This window comes from Gymnogyps californianus, chromosome 10, assembly GCF_018139145.2.
Source record: "Gymnogyps californianus isolate 813 chromosome 10, ASM1813914v2, whole genome shotgun sequence".
Classification (NCBI taxonomy): domain Eukaryota; kingdom Metazoa; phylum Chordata; class Aves; order Accipitriformes; family Cathartidae; genus Gymnogyps; species Gymnogyps californianus.
Window position 1 is genome coordinate 23,744,838 of NC_059480.1, and position 12,352 is coordinate 23,757,189.

The following is a 12,352-nucleotide window of genomic DNA, read 5'->3' on the forward strand; positions in this document are numbered from 1 at the left end:
ATCACGGCTCCAGCAGACCATTTCCAGCCGAGTCATGCTCTGTGCTCAGGAGAGGCCTCGAGCTGTTTTTTTTTTTTGCATGGCTGAGCATTAAAGGATATTTCCAGCACTTGTTTGCCAGGAAAATACGGCATCGAAGGCCCTTTACTAATTAATCGTAATGGCAGGAGGAAGGGGAGGGAATTGCTTTCCCATCATGGCTGCTGTGAAGATGCTCTTGAAAAAGGGAAAAAAAAAAGTGTGGATGCTGCCAGGACGAGGAGATTGTTTAAGGATATTGTACACTGCGAGGAAAACATTGCCACCGAGCAAAACCAAACAAACTTCTCCCTTTTCTTTTGCAGGGTCGTCATGTTAAAACAGGCCAGCTTGCTGCTATTAAGGTTATGGACGTCACCGGGGTAATGTATCCTCTTCCTTCTGCATTCTTAAATTACAGATAAGAGGGGAAAGGGGACGGGATGTGATAACATGTGGGGGTTGCTGGAAGGCTTGTGTTCCTGGGAAGCAAATCCCCTTTGCCTTGATGTGAAATGTGCCATTAAGAGGTTTTGGTTTTAATAAATGTGTGAGAGAAAAATAAATCTGGAAGAGTTTTGGAAATTAAGTAATTTTATGCTGAAACAAAGCAGCATCCAGTTCCAGCAGTGGCTCTTTTGAAAGTGTTAATAAAATCTGAAGAAAATTGTAGCAACAGGATCATGTATTCATAACACATTTCAGTTTCTCCAGATCCGTGTTTTTCACCGGAAAGCTTTTGTTCACCAAAACTATGTACAGGTATTGTTATGAATAACTTTGCTAGGCAAGTTCAATTACTCCTGTGCATCCTACTGATAAAGAGGAGAAAATACACCACCCTGGTCTCAGAAACTTGGCTCTTTTGAAACTTATATCAGACTAAGAGAACCAAGAATTTACAAGTTATTAAATGAATAATAGGATTTAGGGGAAAGAATGGTTTCACCATTTCCCTGTGGCCACAAAAGAAAAAATGAGTGGAATTTCTATGATCCCTAAAAACCTAAACAGATTCCTCTAGGAGGGTGACATGAAAGTGCTTTTTCTTGAATAAATTGTTTTTTTAAGTGCAGTATTACACCTCCCAAAGTTCCTGCCTACATAAACAGTGCCAAGTTTGGCAGTAAGAATGTGTTTTGTTTTGTTTTGTCTTTTTTTTACTGGAATAACACTTTTCAAAATTTAGGACTCGATCCCAATCTACCCACCTTATATTTTGAATTAATGTTTTTAATTAGCTTTCAGGAGTTGAGCGCATACTGAATTGACTCGCTGTGAAGGCAGTCAGCTGGCCTCAAGAGTATGTTTTGAAATACCTCAGATGTTGTGGTGTGGTTTTAATATCTACAGGCCCTTCATCCAGGTTCTTTTTTGTGCTAACAGGTGAAATGATGCGTGGAAGTAAGTCCATAAATGTGAATGAGATTTGTTTCTGTTTACTTGCAATATCTACAAGTGCCATTTATCTAGTTCTCGTGGGAAGCAGGCTCTAAGGGAATGGGCAGACCTACCAAACATAACCCCATGGCATAAATAGCAGTGAGACTTCCATGGCATGAAGTCTGAGGTTACAACAAATTTAAGCTGAGAAATCAGAATATTACTTTGAGGCCAAACAGGCCCTTAAATTTGAGTCCACACTTAGTTCGGTGGCTTTAAAATATCATCACTTCCAAGCAAAGATGTTGGAGAAAAGTAGCCCAAATCTGATCCTGCCCAATAACTAATATTTTCAGCCATGACTTTAAGTAGATGTCCTGATCAAAACCTTTACCTTCCAAAGCAGAATCTCATGTCTCTGAACGTCCAAAGTAGTACGTCAGATATTTGGCATGGGATGTATTGTTTGGATATTTAATTATTTTCCCCTTAAGGTGCTTTTAGCCATATTAAGACGTCAGCTATTTTTCTTTTAATATATAATGTGCAAAGTTTTAAAGTTGGTCGTCTTAAAAAAAAAACCAAAACCCTAACTGAACTTCTGCTCTCTTCTACTTCTACCCATTGAATACCCCATGTGATGGCTTCTCAGCCTCGGGTGACCCCAATATTGCATGAGTGGAGAAGTAGCTATCTAGCAGGCAGTAGCGGGATCAGCTGAGGTGCAGAGGTGAGACCTCCACGTCCTCTGAAGGGATGCCACCGGCCCATAGTCACCAACAGAAAGCTGCTCAGAGAGCAGGACCAGGCTTGGGCAGGACAGGCGATGACCACAGTGAAGACAGAGCAAACCTGTGACGTGGTAGGGGACTGACTGTGCTTCGTAGCTGTTGATGCTGAAGTCGGATCTAGAGCCATGTCTGCCAGCCACTGCAGGAATGGTCCTGGGAATCGCTTCTGGAGTCATTTCTAAAGCTGGTCCCTGATTTGTGACTACAGACACGTTTGGTCTCTGGTCCAGGCTCAGTGCGAAGGCTGCTGGTGAAAACCCAAACGTGTCCATTCCAGTCCTTCACCACCTCCTGACAAGCACCAGTTTCAGTGCTGCCGCTGCTTCGCTTTATCCAGATCTTCCATCCCACCTGTTTTTCCAGGATGTCCCTGATGACTTGTCTTTCAGAAGCCTACAGAGAACAGAACTAGTGTGGTCATCCCAACCATAGCCATCTGCAGTTTCATGGAGGAAGCTTTTGGAGTGTAAAGCCCCCGTGTTTTAAGTGAGCTCCCAGCCAGTGTCTCATCCCAACCACGTGCCTTGCACTAAACCCCCAAAGGCTCCTGATGACAATGCTTTGTTTAACTCATCTACATTCTTGCTAATTATCTGTTAGGGAAGATTGCAGCATAGAGGCCCTCAAATTACAGCGCTTGATCAGTTTGGGCAGCCACTATCTCTGAATTAAGAATTCGGATTCATTTTCCAGAGGCTGGTCCTGCCGTATGCTGCATGACCTACTTCCAGCGATTGATGTAACAGAGTTGATCGATGGAGGCAAAGCGTGGCAGCAAAACCTGGTCTGTGCATTTTGTCGGTTTTGGGGTTGGAGTAGTTACAGCAGCTCACTATAATTCCTTTTTCTTCGCTGGATTTGCTGGTGGTGATTGCTGGCAGTAGTGCTGCTTGGAGCAGGAGGTTGGGCTGGAGCCCCCTGAGCCTGGCCATGCACGCATGTCCTCAGGTGCCATCCACAGCTCTGGTGCTTTGGGATTGTTTTTTCCCCCATTTTGAATACTTCAACTAAAGAGGGACTCGAGATAAAACCTTAGACCAAGTGTCCATGTGGCTTATCTCCATTTTTCCTAGAGAGCCAGGCATGAGGTGGGGGACAACTGAAGAGCTGGCTAGTGGTACTCAGGGAGCTGGTGGGGTCTTGCACTGACCGTTCCTCCTTGCTCCCAGCTCTGTTGAGCATCCAGCTGTTTTTCTTGTTGCAAAGGGCTTCAATAAAAAAAAAATCTCTAGGGCCTGATAAACGAAGTGTTATATTCCCTGCTTTCCTGGGCAAATGAAAACAAGCAAAGTTGTGTTGAGCGCTTGAAGGAAAGAGGTGATAAAGGTCTTCCAGAATAGTCCCCGGGTTTTCCTTGTAACGTTTGGGCCCATTCCTCATCCTCTTTGGTGCTTATGCTCTCCCTGTTCTTACCAAAGATAAAATTGGAGATTGTTTATACAAGCTCCACATAGCTACTACTTTTATTTGTTCCTCCTGTCCTCATCTTCACTGTTCTTCCCTGAATTCTCTCTGGAAGACTGTAGTCATTAAATCACTTCCCCTGGTAGTTTGGGAAGAAAGCCGTGTTTCTATCCATATTGCGTGACACCTGGTCAGGGAGCATCGCTCTTCAAGAAGAGCTGCTCCTGCAGCTTTGCTGTTTGCCAGGGTGTCTTGTCCTTCTCCCATCTGTAAAACTGAAGTCAGGATGAAGCGGGTGAGGGACACAAGAGTAATAAAGAAGTAACAGCCCTTCTGGTCCTTTTATAATAAAGCTCATTGACATCAAGGCACTAAGAGCTGCTCCACAGCCTGTGGAATTACAGCGGGCTGGAATTCAGTCAGCTTAAAATAAAACCAGGGCGTGTTTGGCGGTTGTGAAAGCAAAGAGGCAGGACATCAAAACAGGCATCGGTGCAGTTCCCCTGCCTCGACTGCTTCAGCTATTGCTGCTTTGCCGACAGGACGGAGAGGGGCCGTGACAGCCCACGGGAATGGTGCTTGTCACCAGGACCGAGTCAGTCTGGCAGAGAGTTTGTGGACAGGCAGTGTCTGCCTGCTCGCTGCGTGGTGCCACCACACCACTAATAACACCGGGTGTCCCCAGATGTCTTGGGCTGCCTCTGCCTTCAGGAGATGGGCAGGAGTGGTGTGTCGGATGGCTGGGATGCACAGTGCGGGAGCACTTCTGCCATGCAGTGGTTTCTAGAAAACCATCTTCTTGGGCCTTTGATGGGTCTAGGAGGGTGTGCTGGTGCATTAGTGGGGTAACGCAAGTATGGTTGAGCTTCAGAGCAAGGCAAGACTGATGTAAATTATGATATGAATTATAAAGGAATCCATTTAAAATGATGGAGGAATGTCTAAACTGCTGAAAACATGTAATTCGTCCGTGATGCCAAAGTCTGGCACTTGTGCACCTCTGGATGGAGAGCATGTCTCCATGCGAGGGCTCAGTTCCTGGCCAGGCCTTACTTTGCTTGGCCAGCCCCTCCTGGCGAGTACTTACGCCTGCAGATATTGAGCTGCTCGGGATCTTCCTGGGGCTCTCTGCTCCCACGCGTGCTGCAGGGTTTGAAGCAGCGCACGGGGATGGTGGGTCATTAACCCATGCGAGAGGACTGCTGCCCACCTTAAACTCTGCCAGGACCTTCGGGATCCTGTTCTGGAGGAGACGCCATGATCTGAACTGTTTGGAAACGACCCGATTTCCACACTGCCTGAAGATCTGTCCAGTTCAGGGTTCAGAAATGCAACAGGGAATGTGGCAAAGCATGTGTTCTCTCCTTAGCTTTTTGCTCAAGGGCCCATGTTGAACCCGTTAGTCTCCAGTGCAGACCTCAGGCTCCCAGGGCTCTGCTGCAAAAAGTGGCTGTAAAAAATGGTGCAAGGAAACTTAGGTGAGGTCGGTCAGAAATGGGGTGCATGGAAGTTCACCCATGTACAAAGAGAAATGGGAGCCTGTGAAGTGCAGTCTCTTAGTGCCTCCGGTTTTGTTTTTCTTTTCACCTCATCCCAGGATGAAGAGGAAGAGATCAAACAAGAAATTAACATGCTGAAGAAGTATTCTCACCACCGAAATATCGCTACATATTATGGTGCTTTTATTAAAAAGAACCCCCCAGGAATGGATGATCAGCTCTGGGTAAGTTGCTTTCTTTTCTTTAAAATAGCTGGGTTTTGACACAAATTATTTACTCCGTGTTGTCCTTTTACCACGACCTCTATTGCACAAAAAGCCTTATTTTGCATCCGTCTTTTTCGAAGTCATGGCTTTGAAAAGGCTCCTTCTGCACTGCAAAATGCTTCTCTATTTTGCCATAAAATCTTTGCAGACTGATGATGAAACGGTTTTTATTCTGAATTGTCATTAACATCTTTGTTACAATATTCAATTGAAAATTATTCCGTCCTATGAAAACAAATGCAGCAAAAAAACCAGTTGGAGGGAGCCGGAAACGTTGCTGGGAAGATGGAGGCTGGGGGGGGATGCTGGGCACGCATGATTCCTGCCAGCTCTCAGCGTTGCTTCTTGTGCTTAATGTTTCACGGAGCCAGTGCAGGCGAATAAAGAGGAGGGGGACGGTGAAGGGAGGGCAGGAAGGTCTGTGGCTGTTCAGCCATTTCGGTGAAGATGCCTCATGTTGCTGAAGGGCTGCAAGCTGCTTTGCCTCTCCATAAATCCTTGCCTCCCTCCTCCCGCTGCTTCCCTTGTCAGTGGCTTCTCGGTTATTAATTCGGCATTCCTAGACCGTGGAGGATAGAGTTTAAATCTGATGTCTATCTCCGGAGACAGCCAGAGCATCGGAGCCCACCTCCTTGCTGGCAGCCAGTGCTCGCCGGGGCTGGGCAGGGCAGCAGGCACCGCAGGTCGGGGCTCTGGGCGCTGCTGTAAGGGGGATGAAAAATTAATTAAAGTTACTGTGCTGTATTCTGAGCTTGGCTGTGCTGATCTGAGTCTGCGGAGCAACAACCTGCAGCGCCCGTGGGCGTCCGACCAGCAGTTTGACACCCTGCTTTCGTTAGGGCAGCACTGAAGGGAAGGCTACCTTTGAGTTACCTTAAATATAATGACCTGGATGTTGTCGTGTAGTCTAAATAGCGTTTATTTCCTCATAGTCTTGTAAATCCAGTCAGTTCTGGGTTATCCACGGGTAGTTTCCAAAGTTTTTCTCTGCATGAACAAGATTGCTAGAGCCTAATTTTTCAGGGGTAACAAATATCCATGGTTCATCTGGGTGGCCATGGAAATGCTGACGAGCAGCAGAACGCTCTTTCCTTTAGTTTCCGTATAATCTAGGCTTTATTTTAGCAAAAGGTTCAGTGGCTTCAGCTGTTTGCCCCTGCATCCACATGCCAGAGCATGGCTGTGGGAACCCGAGGGGTTTGGAGGACATTCCTCCATGTCACCTGGGACAAAAATGGAGCTGATGGGCTTCTGCGCTGCTTTGTTACCCGAGACTTTCTGGTACACTGCGTTATTGGGAAGACTTGGCTTGGACTCCAGGGGCTTTACTTACTTGGGTGTTGGGGTTATTTTTGGTGGGAACTCTTAAAAAACATGTTCTTTGCAGCTGGCCTGGGATTCAGTGAGGAGAAAGCTGTCAAGCTGAGAAATGCCGTTTCACCCCATGAAATTCCATTTGGCTTTAGCTGGTTTATAATATGTTTTAAAAAAAAAAAAAAAAAGGTAAAATAGAGAACCAACCCACAACATTTCCCCTTGTGCTGCTGGAGAGCCTGGGGGGAAAAAAAACCCACCAACTGTGTGCCAAAGCCCTCAATAGCAAGAGGAGCCCTCTCCAGAGCTGGGCTCTGCTCAGTGCCTTTACGCTGCTTGGGTCTGGGGTTAGCACGGTGTGACCAGGGAAGAGGGTTTGTTTTTTTTCTTTCCTCCAGCTCCAGTGCAAAGAGTTCTTGGCATACACAAGTGTTAATAAAATAACGGGTTTTAAAGGATTTGGCTATCCAGAGCAGCCCCAACTTCCAGAAAGAAAAGCTCAGTAGAAAACTCCTTGGACTAAGAGAGGCTCTTTCATCAATCCCCATCATCATGAAACAGCAGAGGATGCTGTATGTGCTGTATTGCCTTCAGATGCCCCAAGTCAGGAGGAGAACCTGGGTTGTCCCCGGTGGGTCACCCAGCCGTGCAAGGGGAGAAGGTGTTCATCACCCAGCTGTGCTCCTTGTCTCTTGCCCCCAGGAAAGGCAGACTAGATAATCTAAATTCCCTTCCAGACCGCTACCTCTCCTCTCAATTTTGGGACCTTTTTCTTGGGCTAGTGAAACAAATTTTTGCAAAAGCTGCTTTTCTTGCACTGAAGAGTGCTGGGGTGTGAGGTTTTTTTAAGTCTATGCCCAGTGCTGGGGCTGGTAGAGGTATTCACGGGAAAGCTCCCCAGCCGTGGAGGTGAGGTGTGCTGGTGTCGCTGTGTTAAATAGCTGTTGTTTCAGGATCTGATTGAATTAGGGCTTGCGCGAACTCTATCAGTCTTGCTGCGCAGATAAAGGCTTGTTTATTTTTCATTGTCCCTTTGTTGAAATAAAACGGTTTCTGATAATGCCCAAGTAATTCTTTTTATCGACATTCAGGAGGCTGATACGGAAATAAAAAACAGGGAGCTCTTTCAGTGGAGATTCAGATCTCTCGGAAACGCGGCAGGCTTCTGACATGAAGTATTGTCATTGCTTCTGCCGCGGTGATGAGCAGGTCTTTCCGTGCTGCTGCTCCATTCGATAGCAGCCAAGCAGCCACTCACCCTGGAAGACGAGCTTACTAAACAACCGAGTTTTCCTGAAATTAAAGAGCTGCATGGAGGGTATTTTAGCAGATGACAATGGAGATGTGCATCACAAATCTGATATATTAGGGAAAAAAGGAAGTAAAAGGCGTAAGGACAACCTTTATGGAACATTTAAAAAAAAAATTAAAAATAGGAGGTAGGCTTATTCCTATGTTGGATGAAGTGTTGCTTTCTGGGGGTGCTGTGGACCTTTGGGAGGGATTGTGCCCATCTCTAACTCAAGACAAGGGGGTCCTGGCTGGGGAAGCCTGTGGCGCAAGGGGGCAAAGAGAGGGTGGGTCGCAGAAACTGGGGAAATGACCCAGGGGATGGTGAGGACCCAGCTAATCAGTTAACTGCTGCTTCTCAGAGTTAAACTCATTAAATTCCCCTTGCTCATCTCAGATCTAAGGTATGGATTACCAGGCTGCACATAACTCAGGGGGGTTGTTTTGAGATATTTTGGGGGGTTTTTTTGGCGGTGGGAGATGGGGCATTCATTAGGAAGTGTGAACTTGATGGGGGAGGTGACCCCATCCCAAAGGACCCTATCCCCAGCACATCACCCACCCTGACGGCTGCTGGAAGCTGCAGGCTCTCTGCTTCATTCCCATATGTTAACACACTGTATAGATCCGCAGGGCGATAGGGGTGCTACTCAGCTGGATGTTTGTCATCTGCCCTTGCCGTCCACGGTGCACCGAAACCATGAACGGAGAAGCCCTGCCATGCATGGGCGGCAGGCAGAGGGGGGGTTGCAGAGCGTGGGGGCTGAGCGGCGGCTGGCGGCAGCCCCGGGGCAGAGCCCACCCAGGGCAGAGCCCACCCAGGGCAGAGCCCGCCCGGCATGGTCGCCGGGGGCCAGCGGCGCTGGCTGCCGATGGATGGCTGCCATGGCAACCCTGCCTGCACCCGGAGCTGCATCTGTCACGAAGGGGGGAAAAATTGCTAATAGGCAGGTTGCCGAATACCTGCTCGTGGCGAGCACAGTGGGGTGGCCTCCGGTGTGTCCTCTGTAGCGGGTAATCTGAGGCAGCTTTGGGGAAGAAGGAATTAGGGTGATTTAGGGCTGGAGGCTAAGTCAGGATGGCACTGCTGCAGCCGTGCAACGCTCAGGGCTGTCACCGCGTAGTTGCAATGCGCTTTTTCACCGTGTCGAGCTGTAGAGGCCCGTTGAATCGCTGCAGGGTGGTACGAACAGAGTCACACCGGGGACCTGGAGAGGAAAAATGGGAGCAGCGAGGCTCCATTGAAAACGGAGCACAAGCCATCGAAGCACTGAGTTGCACCTGTGCAGCTCGGAGCAGGACTGCTCTTAATCTGCTTATAGGCACTGAAGAATATTTCTGGGCAGTTGCTGATAGCTTGCATCACAGGAATTAAATCATTAAACATTTGAGAGGGGACGGTTTTCAGTTGAGCTGTAGTTCTCTCTAGTCCCTCCAAGCCCTGCAGTCCCAGGGAGGTGCAGGGGGAGTGGGGCTGGTCCTCTGGCCCCCGACTGAGAGCCTGGGGTTAGCAGAGAGGCTTTCTGCTGCTGTCTGGCTGAGGAAGCCAACGCTATTTCATTCTCACTCCTCTTCAAAGCGATGTCAGTGCTGTAAACGCTGCAAGACTGCGAGCCCGGCTCCTTTCACTGCCATCTGTAAGCCCAAAGCTTTCAGCCTGCTCAGGACCCATGGCAGCAGCTGCCCACCGGCTCCCCAAGGGGCACGGGTTGCTTGGCTGGCCTCGAAGTGCAGGGAGGTGCAGGCAGGGTGCAGCCAGGCAAGTCATTTATTTATGAACATGTGCAAGAGCAGTTTGATGCTGCCGTCGAAGAGGGGAGAGCAGAGCAGCGCTGGCCCCGCTTCCCCCACCCAGGCATCCTGCTGCAGCATCACAGCCTGCTCCCGCTGTAGCACCGACGCAGGCAATTCAAACCTGTCCTTATCTTCCTACAGAATATTTTAGTTGCTGCTTAATACCAATTCGATGACTATTTCTGTTTCTGAAATGGGCATCAGCTTTTCTGCTGATCCACCAAGTGAAGGTCTCTGCGTTTTTTAATGCTCCGTCACTGGCTCCAGGTACCACAATGTGTGTGATGAGGGGCCCTCTTGCAAGGGAGCCAGGCTGTGGGGTGGGGTGGGATGGGATGGGATGGGAGGCTTGCGTGGCCTGGGCATAGGCAACTGCATTGCACCCAGGTTCTGTTTACACACACAGCAGGAGGAAGGATTTCCAGCAGCATTTAGCCTGAGGGTGTTGTGTGCTTGTTTTCTGTAAAAGAGAAGTCAAATTGTTTGTGGGGTGAGGAATAGGAACACAGAAGGATTTGGCTTGCAGAATAAAGGAGCTGGCTGATTTTGGGGGGTTCCTCTGGACAAGCTGGAGCGGTTCACCATCAGCTGGATTGGGGTTTCTCTACTGGGGATGCTCAGGTTTGAGCCCTTCCAGGTAATGTACAGCAGCAATGGGAACAGAGATCTTACCGGTCATTCCCAAACTGGGGAAGGTGGTGGTTGATTTGAAAGCTGTGAAGGCTCTTTAAACAAAACATCTGTGAAACAGCAGGACACAGAGATTTACAGCTGCTGCTTCTGAATTTGCCTTGCTTATGAAGTTTGCTGTCACTCTGATATGAAGAGCTAAGTAAATGCTAAATGAACTGTATTTAAAAATACTTCCTCAATAAATGGCCTTGCAGATTAGATTTCAGAAGATGATCTTACCTTTAGCCCATCTTGATGATAATTTTAATTATGGTTAATAAAAATTCAATCCGCATTTCAAGTTTATTGTCTTACCCCATCACGACTTCATCCTTTAACAAGATTGGTAATGATGCAACTGTGTGCAGGGCAAAGCACTCACCTAGAGACATGGGACTGGTAAGAAAATATCTTAGTTTAAGTGCCATTTGAAGCCTTTCCTGAGTATAGTAAGCTCTGTCCTAAAATCAGCTGGAACTTTTGTTCCCTTTTCTCCTGGAAGGCTGTTCGTTGGTTTCCAACCTAAATATACCCATAGGGTGTTGATGTATTGATATGATGCCAGTATCTACCTTGTGATTCTCCCTCTCTGGTGCTTACCTCTCCATACTGTTGACAGTATACGCTCATATCCCACAGCCATCCATCCCCTGGCTGGCTGAACAAGTCCTCAGGTCCTCTGAGAAGACCTGATCATCTTCCTATACCTGCTCCAGTGTGCATTTATTGTTCTTGGGCTCCATCGCCCAGCAGGACACGCAGTGCTGTGGTTGAGGTCTCACCTGGCCTGTTGGTGTGACTCCTTAGCCATCATCTGTGTTTCCTCTCTTTGGAGGCTGCATTGTATGAGTTGTAGTTGGAACTTCTGTAGCATCCTTCCATCTGAGGAGCAAAGCAAACTATAAAAACGTAAGGGGATCACAGTGCCGCTAAGCGCTGCAGCAGCCAACTTTCCTCCCGTTCCATCCAAACCTTCTGGAAATGGTGTTTTTTCACATCGGGCATCCCGTCAGCTCTCCATAGCGGACAGAGATAGTCGGGCAGCCTCCTCATCTTTCTGCTGCTTGTTTTCTTGGAGAACTCGTGGCAGAGCTTTCGGGAAGTGCCTTGCTGTTAGCAACACGTGCGCACTGCTGAGCCCCCTTGGCCCCTGCCCAACTGGACCTGGAGCCTGCCTGTACTGCCAGAGATCTGCTGGTGCTGGATATTTTCCTGTGGATGTTACAGGACTGTGCAGCTCTTAAAAAGCCGAGTTAGAAACACTCCCCCTGGGAGTTTCTCTTTCCCTGTCTTTGGTTTTTTTTTCTTTAATCTCCAGGAGATTTCACAATTACAGATTTGGGATACATCAGCAGGTGGCCGTATTATTCACCTCTTGGTGCAAAATTAATCTTTGCTCTGTGGAAATCAAGGACAGGGTAGAGGACCAAGTGAACTGCCAGCTCCATAAAGATAATCTGGCAAATTAATAGATGCACTGTGTACTTTTAATGGGATTTCTTCCATCTTCTTTTAAGCATTGTGATTGCCATACATAGTATAGCATGCCCTTCCTCTTCCTCCTGCTCAAAACCCTGGTGAGAGCCTGTGGATGAATTCCCATGGAAGGGGACTGCAGAGGACAGCCTTTTGGGTTGGAAAGTGTTTGTGACTGGCTCAGCTGTCCGTGGTTTTCCTTTCTGAGCTTGCAGCCGTGGTATCCCAAACGTTCATTTAATCAGAAACACGTGCAGACGCTGATATTCCCCACACGTCAATTGTTCAAAAGGAAGAAAGAGAGGAAAAGCGACTTTGAAACCAGTTGTTCTATTATTCCCCATTCGGTGAGCAATGAGTAACCCATGACTTAAGCCGTGTCCCAGTGACCCAGCTGGATTGCTGGTCTCGTGCTGAGGTGGAAGAGCTGCAAGCGCTGCAGCAG

General features: G+C 47.9%; 1 protein-coding gene across 3 annotated transcripts in view; it reads left to right on the plus strand.

Moving 5' to 3' along the window:
- TNIK (TRAF2 and NCK interacting kinase) overlaps positions 1 to 12,352 on the plus strand; it is a 166,440-nt gene that overhangs the window by 88,522 nt on the left and 65,566 nt on the right. For all 3 annotated transcript variants that reach the window (XM_050902768.1, XM_050902767.1, XM_050902769.1), the window contains exons 3-4: positions 345 to 401; positions 5,194 to 5,319. In XM_050902768.1, coding sequence (XP_050758725.1) covers positions 345 to 401; positions 5,194 to 5,319 — 183 coding nt within the window. The remainder of the gene's footprint in view (positions 1 to 344; positions 402 to 5,193; positions 5,320 to 12,352) is intronic.